A 15,000-nucleotide genomic window follows, 5' to 3' on the forward strand; every position below is an offset into this window, starting at 1 on the left:
ATGGTGCACGGGAGCTATGCGAGTAAGCAGCAGCGTCCGCCGTCTGCACTCCGCAGCTCTGCTCCGGCTGGGATCCACATTAGCCCTGTGCGGTGCGGTGTAGCGAGGTGAGGTGCTCACCAAAACAAGCGAGGGCAGTCGTCAGCCACTATCCCTTCTGCTGACCGACAAATGTTGTGGTCAGTAAACAAACAAAGCGGGGTCCAACTGTAACCGAAGTCGCTGAAACAGTAGACTAGGGGAGCATGACACTAGTCTAGTCGGCTCGGGGCGGTGGCTTTGAAGGGAGGGAGGTAGGGAGGGAGGGAGCGGTGTTGGAGCAGTGATGTGGATGTAAGTACAGTTGTAACTCAAGAAGCGGCGAGGACGCCTGTGTACAGTCGGAGCAGAGTTACTGCCGCTTTTAAAGGTGTTAATTTGGCACACTTGTGTACTTGAGTATTCGGATATTAACTCCAGTGCGCGCGCATGTGTGTGTGTGTGTGTGTGTGTGTGTGTGTGTGTGTGTGTGTGTGTGTGTGTGTGCCAGATGGATACGATACAGACGGAGAAGGAGAAGAGAGAAATGGGAGCGGTTATTTTTGTGGTGTGGAGCTGCATAGCTCAAACTGACTTCCAAAAGAGTTCTTCACATTACTATTCAAATAGCCCTGTCTGCAAGCTGACAGACAAAACTGCCAGACCTGCCTGCCAGCACACACACTCCGGCGCACGTACACACGTACCAACTCCTTCCTCTACTGCTACCTCTCCATGGCAACCATATCAGAAGACGAACAATGAGTAACATGTGCAAGAGGAAGAGGAAAAGGGTCTGAATGTACATCAGTGACTCACATGGCAGGCCACCATTAACTTCCTACCTTAATGAAGTACCTCTTTTCTACCTCTTACCATAACGCTTAAGGTACATTTGAGATGTGCACACACACATCTCTTAAAATGTAGGTGAAGGGTCAGCGTGATAAAAACACATGCAGGTCTCACACACAAGCATGCACGCACTCAAGTGCACGTATGCACACCCACACGCACACAATGCCGGCTCATTTTATTAGCACACACTAGCAGAAGGTGTTATCCAACTGATATTTCCAGGACAGTGTATGTCTGTGTGTGTGCATGTGGTGTGTGTGTTTTAATAATAGCCTTTCGTGTATCACTGTAATTTTAGTATCACCTAAAACCTCATTAAGGCAGAAGATAAGTTAGACATCATACTCATCTTGACTGTTCCGTGTGTGTGTGTGTGTGTGTGTGTGTGTGTGTGTGTGTGTGTGTGTGTGTGTGTGTGTGTGTGTGTGTGTGTGTGTGTGTGTGTGTGTGTGTGTGTGTGTGTGTGTGTGTGTGTGTGTGTGTGTGTCTGCGTGCGTGCGTGCGTGCGTGCGCGACTACAGATAGATAAACAGATGTATACACAGCATTAACATGCATAAACATTTTAGACCTGGGACACATATTTAAGACCTTTTTAGGCCTTAAAACAGGGATAAAAAAGTAAGACTTTTTAGACCCCGCGGCTACCCCGGCTTAACTGTTTCACATGTGTGTGCGTGTGCGTGCATGCGTGCGTGCGTTCCAGCGGACAATACTAGACCAAAGAAGTCCAGGTCCAGGTCACTGGAACAAAACAAAGTGGAGAGGGCTAGAGAGAGAGAGAGAGAGAGAGAGAGAGAGAGAGAGAGAGAGAGAGATCCTAAACGGCAACTGAGCCTGAAGTAGAGTAGAGTAGAGCGGCCTGAATCTGAAACTGCGGGTCGGGATCACCTTACAGAAGAACAGTGAGATGAGCAGCCATTGCGGCGCACACACAGGAGACACAGTAAGAGAGGAGGACACTACACCAGAGGGGCCCGGGGGACATGTCAGTAAACGACAACGTCCTGGAGTGGCCCTGGCCAATGGTCTGCCTGAACCGCATCGCATCAATCTCACACTCGGGGACCTGATCCTACCTGACACAGCTTAAAAACAATAGAGACACAGAGAGGGAGAGACACAGAGAGGGAGAGGGAGAGGGAGAGAGAGAGAGAGAGAGAGAGAGAGAGAGAGAGAGAGAGAGAGAGAGAGAGAGAGAGAGAGAGAGAGAGAGAGAGAGAGAGAGAGAGAGAGAGAGAGAGAGAGAAAATGCCCTAAATCCTATTGTGCAAAGCTTGTCTTGTCATGTCGTGTCCAAGAGGATTTCAAGTGGTCACCGTGGCGGGATCAAAGTACTGTAGGCTATGACATAAGAAGTTATGACATAAGCTATAAATCAAATGCCATAAAATCATTTTAAAAACCCTTACCTCCTTGATATGGATGTAATAAAGTATTGAATAAAGACAAATTGAGATGGATACCTAAAATTACGAGCCAGGCTATAACGTAACCTATGGGCAGAAAAAAGGTCAAGAGGGTCTACACAAGCGTTTCTATATGAACGGTATGTGCTGAACCCCATCACCTTCTCTCTCTCTCTCTCTCTCTCTCTCTCTCTCTCTCTCTCTCTCTCTCTCTCTCTCTCTCTCTCTCTCTCTCTCTCACTTCTGTCTCTCTCTCTCTCTCTCTCTCCTCTCTCTCTCTCTCTCTCTCTCTCTCTCTCTCTCTCTCTCTCTCTCTCTCTTCTCTCTCTCTCTCTCTCTCTCTCTCTCTCTCTCTCTCTCTCTCTCTCTCTCTCTCTCTCTCTCTCTCTCTCTCTCTCTCTCTCTCTCGTCAGCTCCTCCACTCTCCAAGAGTGAGTAAGATCCATTATATAAGACCCGTCACATGCAATCAGGACCGGCAAGGTAGAAAGCGGACGCTGGAGGGGAGAGAGAGAGAGAGAGAGAGAGAGAGAGAGAGAGAGAGAGAGAGAGAGAGAGAGAGAGAGAGAGAGAGAGAGAGAGAGAAGAGTAGCAAAGGAGGAGGAGGAGGAGGAGGGGAGAGATGGAGATACAGATACAGAAGGGAAATAGAGGAGAGGAGGAAAGGCAGGGAGCTGGAGATAGAAGGTGGGAGAGAGAGGAGAGAGGGAAGGTGATCGTAAGATGATCTCTCCTTCCGCTCCACCGCTCTCACGCACTCCTCCGATTATCCCTGTGCTTCTCCCAATTGTCTCGTCTTGTTTTTGGCTGGTAATATTATCTGGAGCTCCAGTCATCGTTTATGAATTACACTTCCACTGCACTACGTGTTTCCTACAGCTATTTTGTTCGATTCAGACAAACGCGGGCGCACACATACACACACACAGGTACACACAGATACAGACAGGCAGCAAAAAAAGTCTGAATGCAAGGAGGAAAAATGCTCTGCCCAAAACATAATATAGGCCTAACATCTCATGAGCTTGTCCACAACCGTGCACACAGGAACGCACACACAATCACAAACAAATGCGCACACAAGCGACTCAAAAAAAAGAGTGTTATGGAACAGCACCCGTACAGCACGCTAACAATGCATAAAGAGCTTAAAACGTCTTACAGGCTCCATGCTGAGACGAACCTTCTAAACTAACAGGCTCACCCACATTCGCTTGCATGAACTGAATACCTAATGCAGCCGCCTCATGCAAACCATTAAATATAGCCGTCTTTAGCTACGACCTGCGTCTTCATCAATCAATCATCATTCATCAGTATCTCGTTCAACAACATCAGAGTGGCTCGATGTGCTTTCATGTCATTCATCAGGACATTCTATAAATTCATGCACGTCTGACCTAGAAATAACTTACTTCATCTTTCATTCTCATAGGCCTATAGCTTTACATTTCTCTGCTATTTGGAGGTTTAAACAGACACTCAGACAGACACATTCTGCTTAGTGATCGTGTACAATTATGTGTGAGCTGAGCCGTATGGAAGAGGAGGTGGTTTGGTGTGTACTGGGCCCTTTAAATGCAGATAATGGCTCCAACATACACACACCTGGCCACCACGTGAGGGTCCTGCAGGGGGGAGGGAATGACACAGCACATTCATACTGGAGACGAAAAAAAGACATACACACAATGTTCTTCCTGCTTTCCCACATTATACAAACACAAACCCCCCTCTCACACATGCACACAAACGCCCGCGCATGCGCGCAGACACACAGACGTGCACACACACAGACGCGCACACACACAGACGCGCGCACACACAGACGCGCGCACACACAGAAGCATGAACACAAACACACCAACAGACACGCTCACACACACGCACATATTCGTACACACTCCTCCCTGTACACCCTGTACAGGGCCCCTGACTGAGAAAACAGGAACCCACACAGCGAGAGTAGAGTACCCCTGTACTGAGTTATTGTCTCTTGTACTGCATCTGCCTCTTTACCCGCTTAGCTACCCCTATATCACACACACACACACAGAGTCCCATGCCATTCCTCTCTATGGGTTTCAATCCTAGCACAGTCAGAAGGGATCACACACACACACACACACACACACACACACACACACACACACACACACACACACACACACACACACGCACACACACACACACACACACACACACACACACACACACACACACACACACACACACACACACACACACACACACACTGTGCGCTCCGACATCCTTTAAGTCATAGATAACTACACAAGGGGCAGTGTATACGGAAGGTACTGTACATTAAGCCTGTTGGCAAAGAATTGTCCCTTACTATTCTGTCAACATTAACACAGACAATGACGTGTTGGTCATTCACATGCTGAATGATAGATGTGTACTTGAATTTATAGGTTATTATAATTCACCTATCCGTAATGGTGCTACGAAATAAAAAATCATAACATGCTTCTGAAATGTATGACATTTATGCTGATATTCCCTGAGTAGGCAGTGAACTGCACATGTTGGAACAGCACTGGGCTTTGTGACAGTACACTTAAGTTCATATCCTTTAGTCCCAAAATAAAATCCCAACATGGTCCTTCTGAAATGGATCGATGCTAACCAAAACCCTTGAGTCTCCCGAGCAGCAAGATGAGCTTCCTATGATTTGATACACAAACTTAAAAACCCACACTCTGACCACAAAACAAAAAAACTATTTCCCACAAAGCCATCAACAGCCACATAAATCTTCAGCGGCCTACAGAGTTAAATATAGTTATGCTTCTTTAAAAAAATCCATTCAAGTAGTTTATTCTGCTTAAACTGGCTCTGTATTATGCCATTATGTCAAGATCTGTGCTGCTCCATTGAGGGAGTTATGCAAGCGTTTCATTGATTAAACAAAAAAAGTGCTGGCCCCCTTACAATATCGCACTGCTCTAAGGCAGGATTATACTGCATACTGCAGCTCATACTCTACTCCTTGCCAAACAGAAACTTTTGTCATCAGTCACCCACACTTGCCTTTTTTTTCTTCTTCCCCACAAGACTGCTCAACCCACATATTTTAACGTCTGTGAAAACAACCTTTTTCCAAAATAGACCAGTGTTTGTATGAGCGAGAGGAAGTGTGTGTGTGTGTGTGTGCATGCATGAGTGTGTGTGTGTGCACGTGTGTGCGCTCCCGCGCATGTGTGTGTGTGTGTTGGCTCAGCGTAAGTGCATACACACCAGTTATGCGGCCAACCTAGGCTATAATCTGTTATCTGTTTGGACAGCCAGCCATGTTAAGACCAAGAGGAGAAGCCAAAGACTCTTGGACCGTGCGCGGCGGCTGAATGAGTGACATTTAAGACCTGACTGGAGAAATTGGCCTCATCTGGGCCTCATCCCATCTCATCCCATCTCATCTCATCTCTTCTGGCTAGGCCGGCCGGTCTCCAGGGCAGCGACCTCCATGACCCCGTTTCCACCCGGGGCTGAGGCCCACAGCTCAAGGCCCTAAAGGCCTCTCTTCTACTACTAGGCCTCATCTCCACTACACCCAACACCACTCACCACGGATACTGCCAGGGCCGCAGAGAGAGAGAGAGAGAGAGAGAGAGAGAGAGAGAGAGAGAGAGAGAGAGAGAGAGAGAGAGAGAGAGAGAGAGAGAGAGAGAGAGAGAGAGAGAGAGAGGGACTGTAGAGTAGCAGTAGTAAAGGAGGAGGAGGAGGAGGAGGAGGATGGAGAGATGGAGAGATGGAGAGATGGAGAGATGGAGAGATGGAGATACAGGCACAGAAGGGAAATGGGGGAGAGGAGGAAGGGAGGGAGCGAGTGACACAGAGAGACACAGAGAGACACAGAGAGACACAGAGAGACACAGAGAGACACAGAGAGACACAGAGAGACACAGAGAGACACAGACAGACACAGACAGACACAGACAGAGACAAAAAGACGTGGGGCAGGGTGAGATGGAAGATAATGGATTGTTTAAAATAAATAAAAACTAAAGGATGGACAGGGAGAAAAAGGGAGCAATGATAAGGAGATTGTGCACTCAAAAGCTGGAAGGCAGGAGTGGCGTCAGTCAGAACAGTTAACCCCTTAAGAAGCTCCACATTTCTCAACATATATCCAGCATGGCACTGGACAAGACAGGACAACAAGACAACCCCCTCCAAGGCAACAGACTGGCCTGTCAATCATTCTGATGAATGCCCCCCCCCCGTTCCTCCAAAGCGTCCAATCAAAGTCTGCCTCCTCATTTCTAATCCGAGAGTTAATTAGACCTGCAGTATGACAGTGGGTCTTGTTACTTCAAGGCACTTTTTTTTCTCCCACTGCCCACATGCAGCCATACCAGCTGGATCTGTGTGTGTCTGTGTGTGTGTGTGTGTGTGTGTGTGTCTGTGTGTGTGTCTGTGTGTGTGTCTGTGTCTGTGTGTGTGTGTGTGTGTGTGTGTGTGTGTGTGTGTGTGTGTGTGTGTGTGTGTGTGTGTGTGTGTGTGTCGGAGGACCACAGCAGGTCCTTTCAGCTGAATAGAGCGGAAATCAAATCAACACAGCTGAGCTCATTTACATGGAGTGAAAGAGGAGCGAGAGAGAGAGCGAGAGAGAGAGCGAGAGCGAGAGAGAGCGAGAGAGAGCGAGAGAGAGCGAGAGAGATAGAGAGAGCGAGAGAGAGGAGTGAGAGTGAGGAGGAGTGAGAGAGGGTGGAGACAGGATCTCAGTCAGAAGCAAAGAGGCTTGAGACAAGAGGGCTTACTCACGTCATAACAGCGTAGTACGAAATGATGGCGAGGGGAGTACGGAAATTTTTTTCGCAGTGTGGAACAGGTCATAGGACAGCGTGAATGTTTGTCAGCTGTCCTTAATTACCCCCAGCAATTACTGCTGACTAACAGCTGCCGTTAATTTGGCCACAAATGATCCATCATGGTGTCGCCCCCACTGACCATGTGCAAGGGAGTACGGAATCGCACCAACTGACCAATGACCATGCGCAAGGGAGTTAATTTTCCATCCATACTCATGAACGGCCATCCGGGTACTTTGCTCGTAAATGTGCGTTACGCCCCTTTATGGGTGAAAACAAACCGAATGTCTCATCAACTTACATGCTACATCGGCTTGTCTAAATGAACACAATCCATGCTTCAGACACGGCTGTTTGGCTCTATTATCTCAACAGCCGGCAACACAACACGTTTTCGGCATGTTTCGCGTGAACAACGCTAGTCTACAGGTCCATATCTTTAGTTTATTAAACCCCAACATCACCAGTTGACTTGCATGGGTTGTTTTCCCCCAAAAATGGGCATAACGCACATGGAAAACGTCACGCCGTTCATGAGTATCCGTGTCCTCAGGCAACGCCCCCGTACTACACCGTGGCCAATGCATTTCCCCCCAAGCGATTGTTCTTCTGTTGAGTTTCTTTGGTCAGAAGCAAAGAAAGTCGACACAGAAGAACAATCTCTCGGGGGGGAAATGCATTGGCCACGGTGTAGTACGGGGGCGTTGCCTGAGGATACGAGTGAATGGAAAATTCACTCCCTTGCGCATGGTCAGTGGGTGCGAGACCGTGATGGATACAATTTCCGAACTCCGCAAAATCCGGAAACTCTGCGAAAATGTGCCGAAAGAGGATATCCGGTTGTCAGTGTTCAGTTTGTGGCCAAATTAACTGCAGCTGTTGGTCACCAGTAATTGCTGGGGGTAATTAAGGACAGCTCACAAACATTCACGCTGTCCTATGACCTGTTCCACACTCTGACCCTCGCGGAAGTGGCATTGCATGCTTCCCTGATGCTTCCAATACTGACCGTAGAAGAGCAATAACATTTCCGTACTCCCCTTGCCATCGTTTCGTACTACGCTGTTATGATGCCAGTAAGCCCTCTTGTATCCACTCTCCTTGGTCAAAAGTGTCGTCTGCTGTCCTTTAGTGCTTGTGTTGCTCAGTGTTGGAGGAGGGATGCCATGTAAATCATGGCTGCAGTATCATTTTAAATGGAGAGAGAGAGAGAGAGAGAGAGAGAGAGAGAGAGAGAGAGAGAGAGAGAGAGAGAGAGAGAGAGAGAGAGAGAGAGAGAGAGAGAGAGAGAGAGAGAGAGAGAGAGAGACAGACAGAGAGACAGACAGAGAGAGAGACAGAGAGACAGACAGACACAGACAGACAGACAGACAGACAGACGCACGCAGAGCGAGAGAGAAAGAAAGGGGGGATGTGTGTGAGAAAGATGCATGTTCTTTCAGTCGTTTATGACTATGGTGAAAATGTACGGTGTGAATTGTAGTCCTTTCAGTTCTCATGTGTCTATCACAAACAGACAACGACGACGCATTGGGAAAGAGACAAAAGGCTTTCGCAAAGCCTCCTGTGTTGAAATACCGCATGAAATGTCAGGACCTGAATCACGAGCAGGGGTATCTTTCTCTCACCATCTGTACACTATGGAACTAAATTTTGAAATAGTTGATGAATCATGATTACTGTGTAATCTACAGGACAGGACGTCAGAAATGTTTCTTTTTTAGTCTGAGTCATTTCTCCTAAATGCCGATTTTGATATTAGTTAGCACATCAGCGGACAATAACAGCAATTCTGAAAAAAGTAAATGAACTTTGGAAGACCTCTAGAGAATATGCGTGTTGTAGGTGAGCGTAGCCTAACTTAATATAATTCCTTTAAACTTATAATCAATGTTTGCCTCCCAACAGAGAAAATAAATCTTGCTTTTGGGTATGAACAGTGTACGCGAGTCGAAAAAAAATGATCTATATTCTCCAGTCCAGACACATAGCAGTCTGTCCATCTTCAGACATCAACGTGCCTGAAAGAAGCAGGCGGTAGCATCCTGCCAGTGCATGAGTGACTGAGACGGGACAAGACAGGACAGGTACCTGGCTAGACAGGATGGTAGTGACATAGCGAGCCTTTACCAGACTGACCTTGGAGGTGTCCTCTGTGCTGGACAGGGGCGCTTCTCAACGTGCGTTTGTGTGTGTGTGTATTTGCTTGTGTGTGTATTTGTGTGTGTTTGCTTGTGCGTGTATTTGTGTGTGTTTGCTTGTGTGTGACTGACATTGGAGGTGTCCTCTGTGTTGGATAGGGGCGTTTATGTATCTGTGTGTGTGTGTGTGTGTGTGTGTGTGTGTGTGTGTGTGTGTGTGTGTGTGTGTGTGTGTGTGTGTGTGTGTGTGTGTGTGTGTGTGTGTGTGTGTGTGTGTGTGTGTGTGTGTGTGTGTGTGTGTGTGTGTGTGTGTGTGTGTGTTTGCTTGAGTGTGTGAGACTGACCTTGGCTGCATCCTCTGCGCTAGACATGGGCAATGGAGGACGGTGTCCCTGGTGGCGCATCAGAGCCTCCGGCCCCATCTCCAGACGCGGGCGCTTGATCTCTGCATAGTCCACCTCTGATTGGCTATTAGCCTCGGGCATGTAGATGTGGTCATAGCGGATGTGCACCTCTTGACCCCTGCAGGGAGAAACAAACAAACACACAATGGGTTTATGGGTAATGTAGTCAACACTGAGATACGATGTGCTTATCATAAAAATAATGAATTTATGGCTTGCGCAGTTTCAGAGATATGCAGCTCATTGTGCAAAAACACAATGGGTTTATGGGTAATGTAGTCAACAACCTTGCAAGGGTGAGGCATAAAATGCAATTTCGTTGTGTGCAGTGAACACTTGTGTGCTGTGGAGTGCTGTGTCACAATGACTTTCACTTTCAACACTGAGATACGATGTGCTTATCATAAAAACAATGGATTTATGGCTAATGCAGTCTCTGAGATATGCAGCTCATTATGTAAAAAAAAAGATTTATGGAAAATGTAGTCAACACTGAGATACTCAGCTGTTAGGGTGTTTGTTAATGAATCTTGTGCACTGAAAAGAAAATTCCACATAGGATTTGAAAAAAAAAACAGCGTTCCACTCTTGATAAACGAAAGCATTCATAAGTTATGTCGTTACTTAATGTAGGTAACACTCAAGAGACGTGTAGTTCTTAATATGTTAAACAACAGATTGATGGGTAATGTAAGTTAACTTAGTTAAGATACAGCGTTCTCAATACGGTATGAAAACAATCCATTCATGGGTTGCCAACACTGGGATATGCAGATTTATGGGTAGCGTTAGTTTACACTGAGATCTGCAGCTCTTTAAGAGGAAGGGCTGGGCCCGAATGTAAAGCCTCGTTCACATAGGTCGCTGCCAGTTACTTTCTCAGCGAGTTAAGTCAATAGAATGTCTATATGATCCAGCGAGGCAAGGAGGCGAGTAGGCGAGGAGTGTACAAGCGATGCCATGTTGGCGGATTCCGAGTTGAAAATATTTTAACTTGGAGCGAGGCAAATAACCAATTGGAATGCAGAGTTTGGTACTTCTCGCTTTTGCATTGGCAGTTAAAGCAGCGGGAACATTTAGCGAACGCTCCATCAGCGAGTGAGCTAGAAGCGAGTATTGTATGTGAATGTAGCTTAAAAAGCAGGGCCAACTACAGTACAGTAAAAAAAAAGCATTTTGACCACCATCTGCACACCATGTTTTAAAAAGACCGGGAGCTTTTCCCAGTTCCACTCACACAAATATACACACTCTCAGGGGGAAAAATCCCTCGAGACAGGACGTGCCACAGACTGTATGCAAGCACACGCGCACGCGCACACACACTCACGCATACTATTACACACACTACTACACACACACGGCTCTTCTGAAAACTTGGGTTTGGGTTTCATCCATAGGCAGAGATGAAAGTAGTGTCCTGCTTAGACTGGAAGCGTGCGCGTGCATACGTGCGTGATGCGTGTACACATGGTACTTAACACATCCCTGTGCGTTTTCACACTGGCATGGTGATGGGGGAGTTCTGGCTACTCCCACACAGGGCAACAAGTACAGTCCAGTCGGGGAAGTAATAACTGTGTCTGTGTGTGTGTGTGTGTGTGTGTGTGTGTGTGTGTGTGTGTGTGTGTGTGTGTGTGTGTGTGTGTGTGTGTGTGTGTGTGTGTGTGTGTGTGTGTGTAATTTTCACAGATACCATGGCAACCCAGTGGCTCTGAGCACACAGTGCGGTCCATTTGTCTCTGAAGAAGAGATTTGCAGTTCTAACAGGAGGGCTCTAGCAAAACGTCATCTCTCGTCCACTACGGCGATACAGTAGCTCTTTCATGAAAACTACTAACAAGCTCCCAAAAAGACTTCAAAAAAGTTTTTTTTTTTTTCAAAAAGATTTACACACTTCTTGCGAAAGATTTATTGTGGACAGTAATGTTTTCGATCAAGGATCTACTTCAGGCTTCTCCCTTTGGATGGGCACACCCTCCACAACAGATACAGAAACACGCTTTTACTAGCTGGTGTGCGCGCGCGTGCGCGCGTGTGTATGCATGCGTGTGCGTGCATATTTGCGTGCGTGTGTCTCCACAGAGAAAGCAGAGCGGGTGGGCTGGAATGTTAACAATTACAGAGAGCCAAGTCCTGAGCCAGCCGGGTGGGGGGCTGGGGGTGGCCCAGGAGAAACCTGATCTGTCACGCTCTACTCAAAGCACTGTACCATATTTGTGTGCGTGCCAGACGAGAATGTGTGTGTGTGCGTGCGTATGTGTGCATGTTTAAAAAATGTGTGCATGTGTGTATGTGTGCGTGCCTGCGTGTGCGCTTGTTTAAAAAATGTAAGTGCAACATTAGAACACAGCATTCTTAAAATTGAGTGGGTGTGTGTGCGTGTGTGTATTCATTTGTGTGTGCGTGTGTGCGTGTCTGTGTGTGTAGTGTAGTGTGAGGGTGTGAGGGCATGTGTGCGCATGGAGTTTGGCATGAAAACCAAGTGAGCCCCATTCAATTCCATAGCGCCCCCCACACCACACACAGGAAAGCTAACGTTACCGTCGGGCTGGTGAGATCAAGATTGGCCCTCACCCAGACGAGAGAGAGGTTAATACGGTAAATGACACACAACCGACACATCCCACACTTGACTGAAACCAAAACAGCACAAAGGGGAGAGGAAGTTATCGGTGCTGGATGTGCGTGGCTTCCCACCACTCCAGTCCTCTTCACACTCCTCCGCTCACTCCTCCACTCATCCCGCTCTCTCTCTTTCCCGGCTCCGTAAACCACAAGTCTTTCATGCCGTTCCAAAAATCACAGCCGAATAGTCTTCAAAAGGAATCGGGGAGAAGGGAGAGGGGGAGCCATCAAGACAAAGACAAAACACAAGCAAGTGTGAGTAGTGTTTGTATGCATAGTGTGGGTGGATGGATGTGTGTGTGGTTGAGTCAGAGACTGTGACTGTGACTGAGAGGGAGAGCGAGCGAGAGAGCGAGAGAGCGAGAGAGAGTGAGTGTGTGTGTGCGAGAGACAGAGAGAGCGAGAGAGAGAGAGAGAGAGAGAGAGAGAGAGAGAGATAGCATGGCTTGCCAGCTCTGAGTAGTAGTAATGCAGATAAGGAGTTTTTAATGGCAGTCGCAGCAGGGAAGTGCCAGGGCCAGGCATGGCTTCCCCATCAAGCGTCACGCACGCACGCACGCACACGCACACGCACACGCACAGAAACGTATGCACACACACACACACAAGCACACACACACACACCACAAATACACCCCGTGCCTGATTATTTAATAACACGTCATTAATCACTCGTCGGTGGCGGGTCAACCGCCTCTGGGGTGTTAACGACTCCTCGCTGCGCTGCGACGGGCGGCGTTTACAGGCCTGTGCTACCGCAGCAGCCAACCACAGTCGAGGACAGAACGGGCCCGGCTGGCAGTGCTTATAGTGACTGGTGATTGGTGGAGCTGGGACCGAGCGGAGGTGTTTTTATTTAACCCATTGACGCCGAATGCTGTGTGGCGCAACATTGACCCACGCCGACACGCCTCAAGCTGCATGACGCAGCATTCAGGCTCATGAGATTTGCGATTTAAAACATATCTGTATGTTACGGCTGAAAGAGCAAGTTCTAATGCAAGATTGGGGGGGGGCTTGGCTTTTACATGCAATTTGTTATACAAAAAAAAGTTTTTAGCTTAAAAAAAGTTTTGAGCCTCACCCATTGAATATCTCTGTGTCTGAGCAGGAGGTTTCTAGTCTGAGCAGGTTTCCCTGGCTGAGTACAGTGCTCCTCTGTCTGTATGTTGCTCTCCCCATTTCAATCAATGTTTCTACTTAGGGATAAACAAGAGCACCTGACGTTTGGGATTTGTTTTCTAGACGCCAGGTGTGTGTGTGTGTGTGTGTGTGTGTGTGTGTGTGTGTGTGTGTGTGTGTGTGTGTGTGTGTGTGTGTTTGTGTGTGTGTGTGTGTGTGCGTGTGTGTGTGTGTGTGCGTGTGTGTGTGTGTGTGTGTGTGTGTGTGTGTGTGTGTGTGTGTGTGTGTGTGTGTGTGTTCTTGGCAACATTTTTTGAATGGAGCGATGTCACACACTCGGAGGATGCACACACACCACAAACATTCCAGGCTGTACACTAAATTCTTTAGTCTCCATGATAACAAACCCTTGTGGGAGGGTGTGCTGTCAAAAGCCCTTGATCGATGCCTTAACATTAGAGAAGAGAGTGTGTGTGATGGTACTACAGGGATACAACATGGGAGGCTAAGTAGAAACATAGTTGAGCAGCTGTGCAGAAGAGTGATGATCACCCAGTGCGCTGCAAGCTTTAAAAAAAAAAAAAAAAAAGGACACTGTCTATTGGGGGTGGGTATTGGCTAAGGGTTCACGATGCAATGTGCTATACACATGCCACGATGTGATTCTACCACAATGCATTGTGATTCATGTACTGTTGCAATGCATTGCGACATTTACAACAGTAAATGTGTAAAAATACAGCTTATATGTCAGTTGCTGTGTAGCATTCATAAGTCAATTCATTTTATTTAAAGGCCAACTTCCGATAAAACACAGTTTTACTCACTCCTTTTGAAGATCGGACGGTCACCCCAAGTTAAACTCACTTGCAAGGCTCTCATAGCGGTGCGTCACCTCGCCTGGCTGTGTTTCCCGGTGTTTCCCAATTGACATAAATAATGCAGAGAAACGAGCGAATCACGAAAGCCTTTCTGTGTTTCGTCACGTCGAAAGAAGGCGTTGCCCACAAAGGTTTATGTCGACCCATTTTTCTAAAAACATGTCGAGTATTTTTTTTCTGCTTGTTTTCAATACAAGCAACGTCTGGTGGCCCGAAATCTAGCTTAGCTTAGCTATCAGCTGGTTGCTACTCTCAGGTACACACACAGCACAAAGCCTCACCCATACAGCAAGCCCACTCTGGTTGCTCCGTGCCTGCAGCTCGCCTAGGGGTCGCTGTCGAAAGAGCACAGCCCTGAATGGAGCATGCACGCCTCCGTTGGCGCCCCTATAGTGCAGTACCACCCGGGGAAGTGGCGACTCTGTTTTCCATTACATTCTCTCCAAGGACAGGAGGACTGAGCCAATCAGAGACTCATTTTCACGAGAGCAGGAAGAGTGAGCCAATCAGAGACGCATTTCCACGAGAAACACGGAACACCCTCTCGTTTCTCCACAAGCCACCTTGCTGTCTTGCAAAAACGGCTTGAAACAAAGCAACCAGAACGTTTTTTAAAACAGGACCAACGCGTAACACATTCAATAACAATGGGGAACACAGCAATATTAATAAAATGACGTTGAGAGGCCATCTTTAAGCATTTT

General features: G+C 47.4%; 1 protein-coding gene across 11 annotated transcripts in view; it reads right to left on the reverse strand.

The window, feature by feature from the left end:
* The window catches only part of ncor2 (nuclear receptor corepressor 2), a 179,569-nt gene that overhangs the window by 89,579 nt on the left and 74,990 nt on the right, over positions 1–15,000 (reverse strand). The window contains exon 1 of one of the 11 annotated variants that reach the window (XM_063195364.1): positions 9,606–9,802. The exons of 9 other annotated variants lie outside the window; for them this stretch is intronic. In XM_063195364.1, the coding sequence (XP_063051434.1) occupies positions 9,606–9,746 (141 nt within the window). In that variant the 5' untranslated portion in view covers positions 9,747–9,802. Of the gene's footprint in view, positions 1–9,605; positions 9,803–15,000 lie in introns of those variants that run through there. One more of the 11 variants, XM_063195365.1, reaches the window with a different exon arrangement.

The sequence above is a fragment of the Engraulis encrasicolus genome, chromosome 3 (assembly GCF_034702125.1).
Source record: "Engraulis encrasicolus isolate BLACKSEA-1 chromosome 3, IST_EnEncr_1.0, whole genome shotgun sequence".
Classification (NCBI taxonomy): domain Eukaryota; kingdom Metazoa; phylum Chordata; class Actinopteri; order Clupeiformes; family Engraulidae; genus Engraulis; species Engraulis encrasicolus.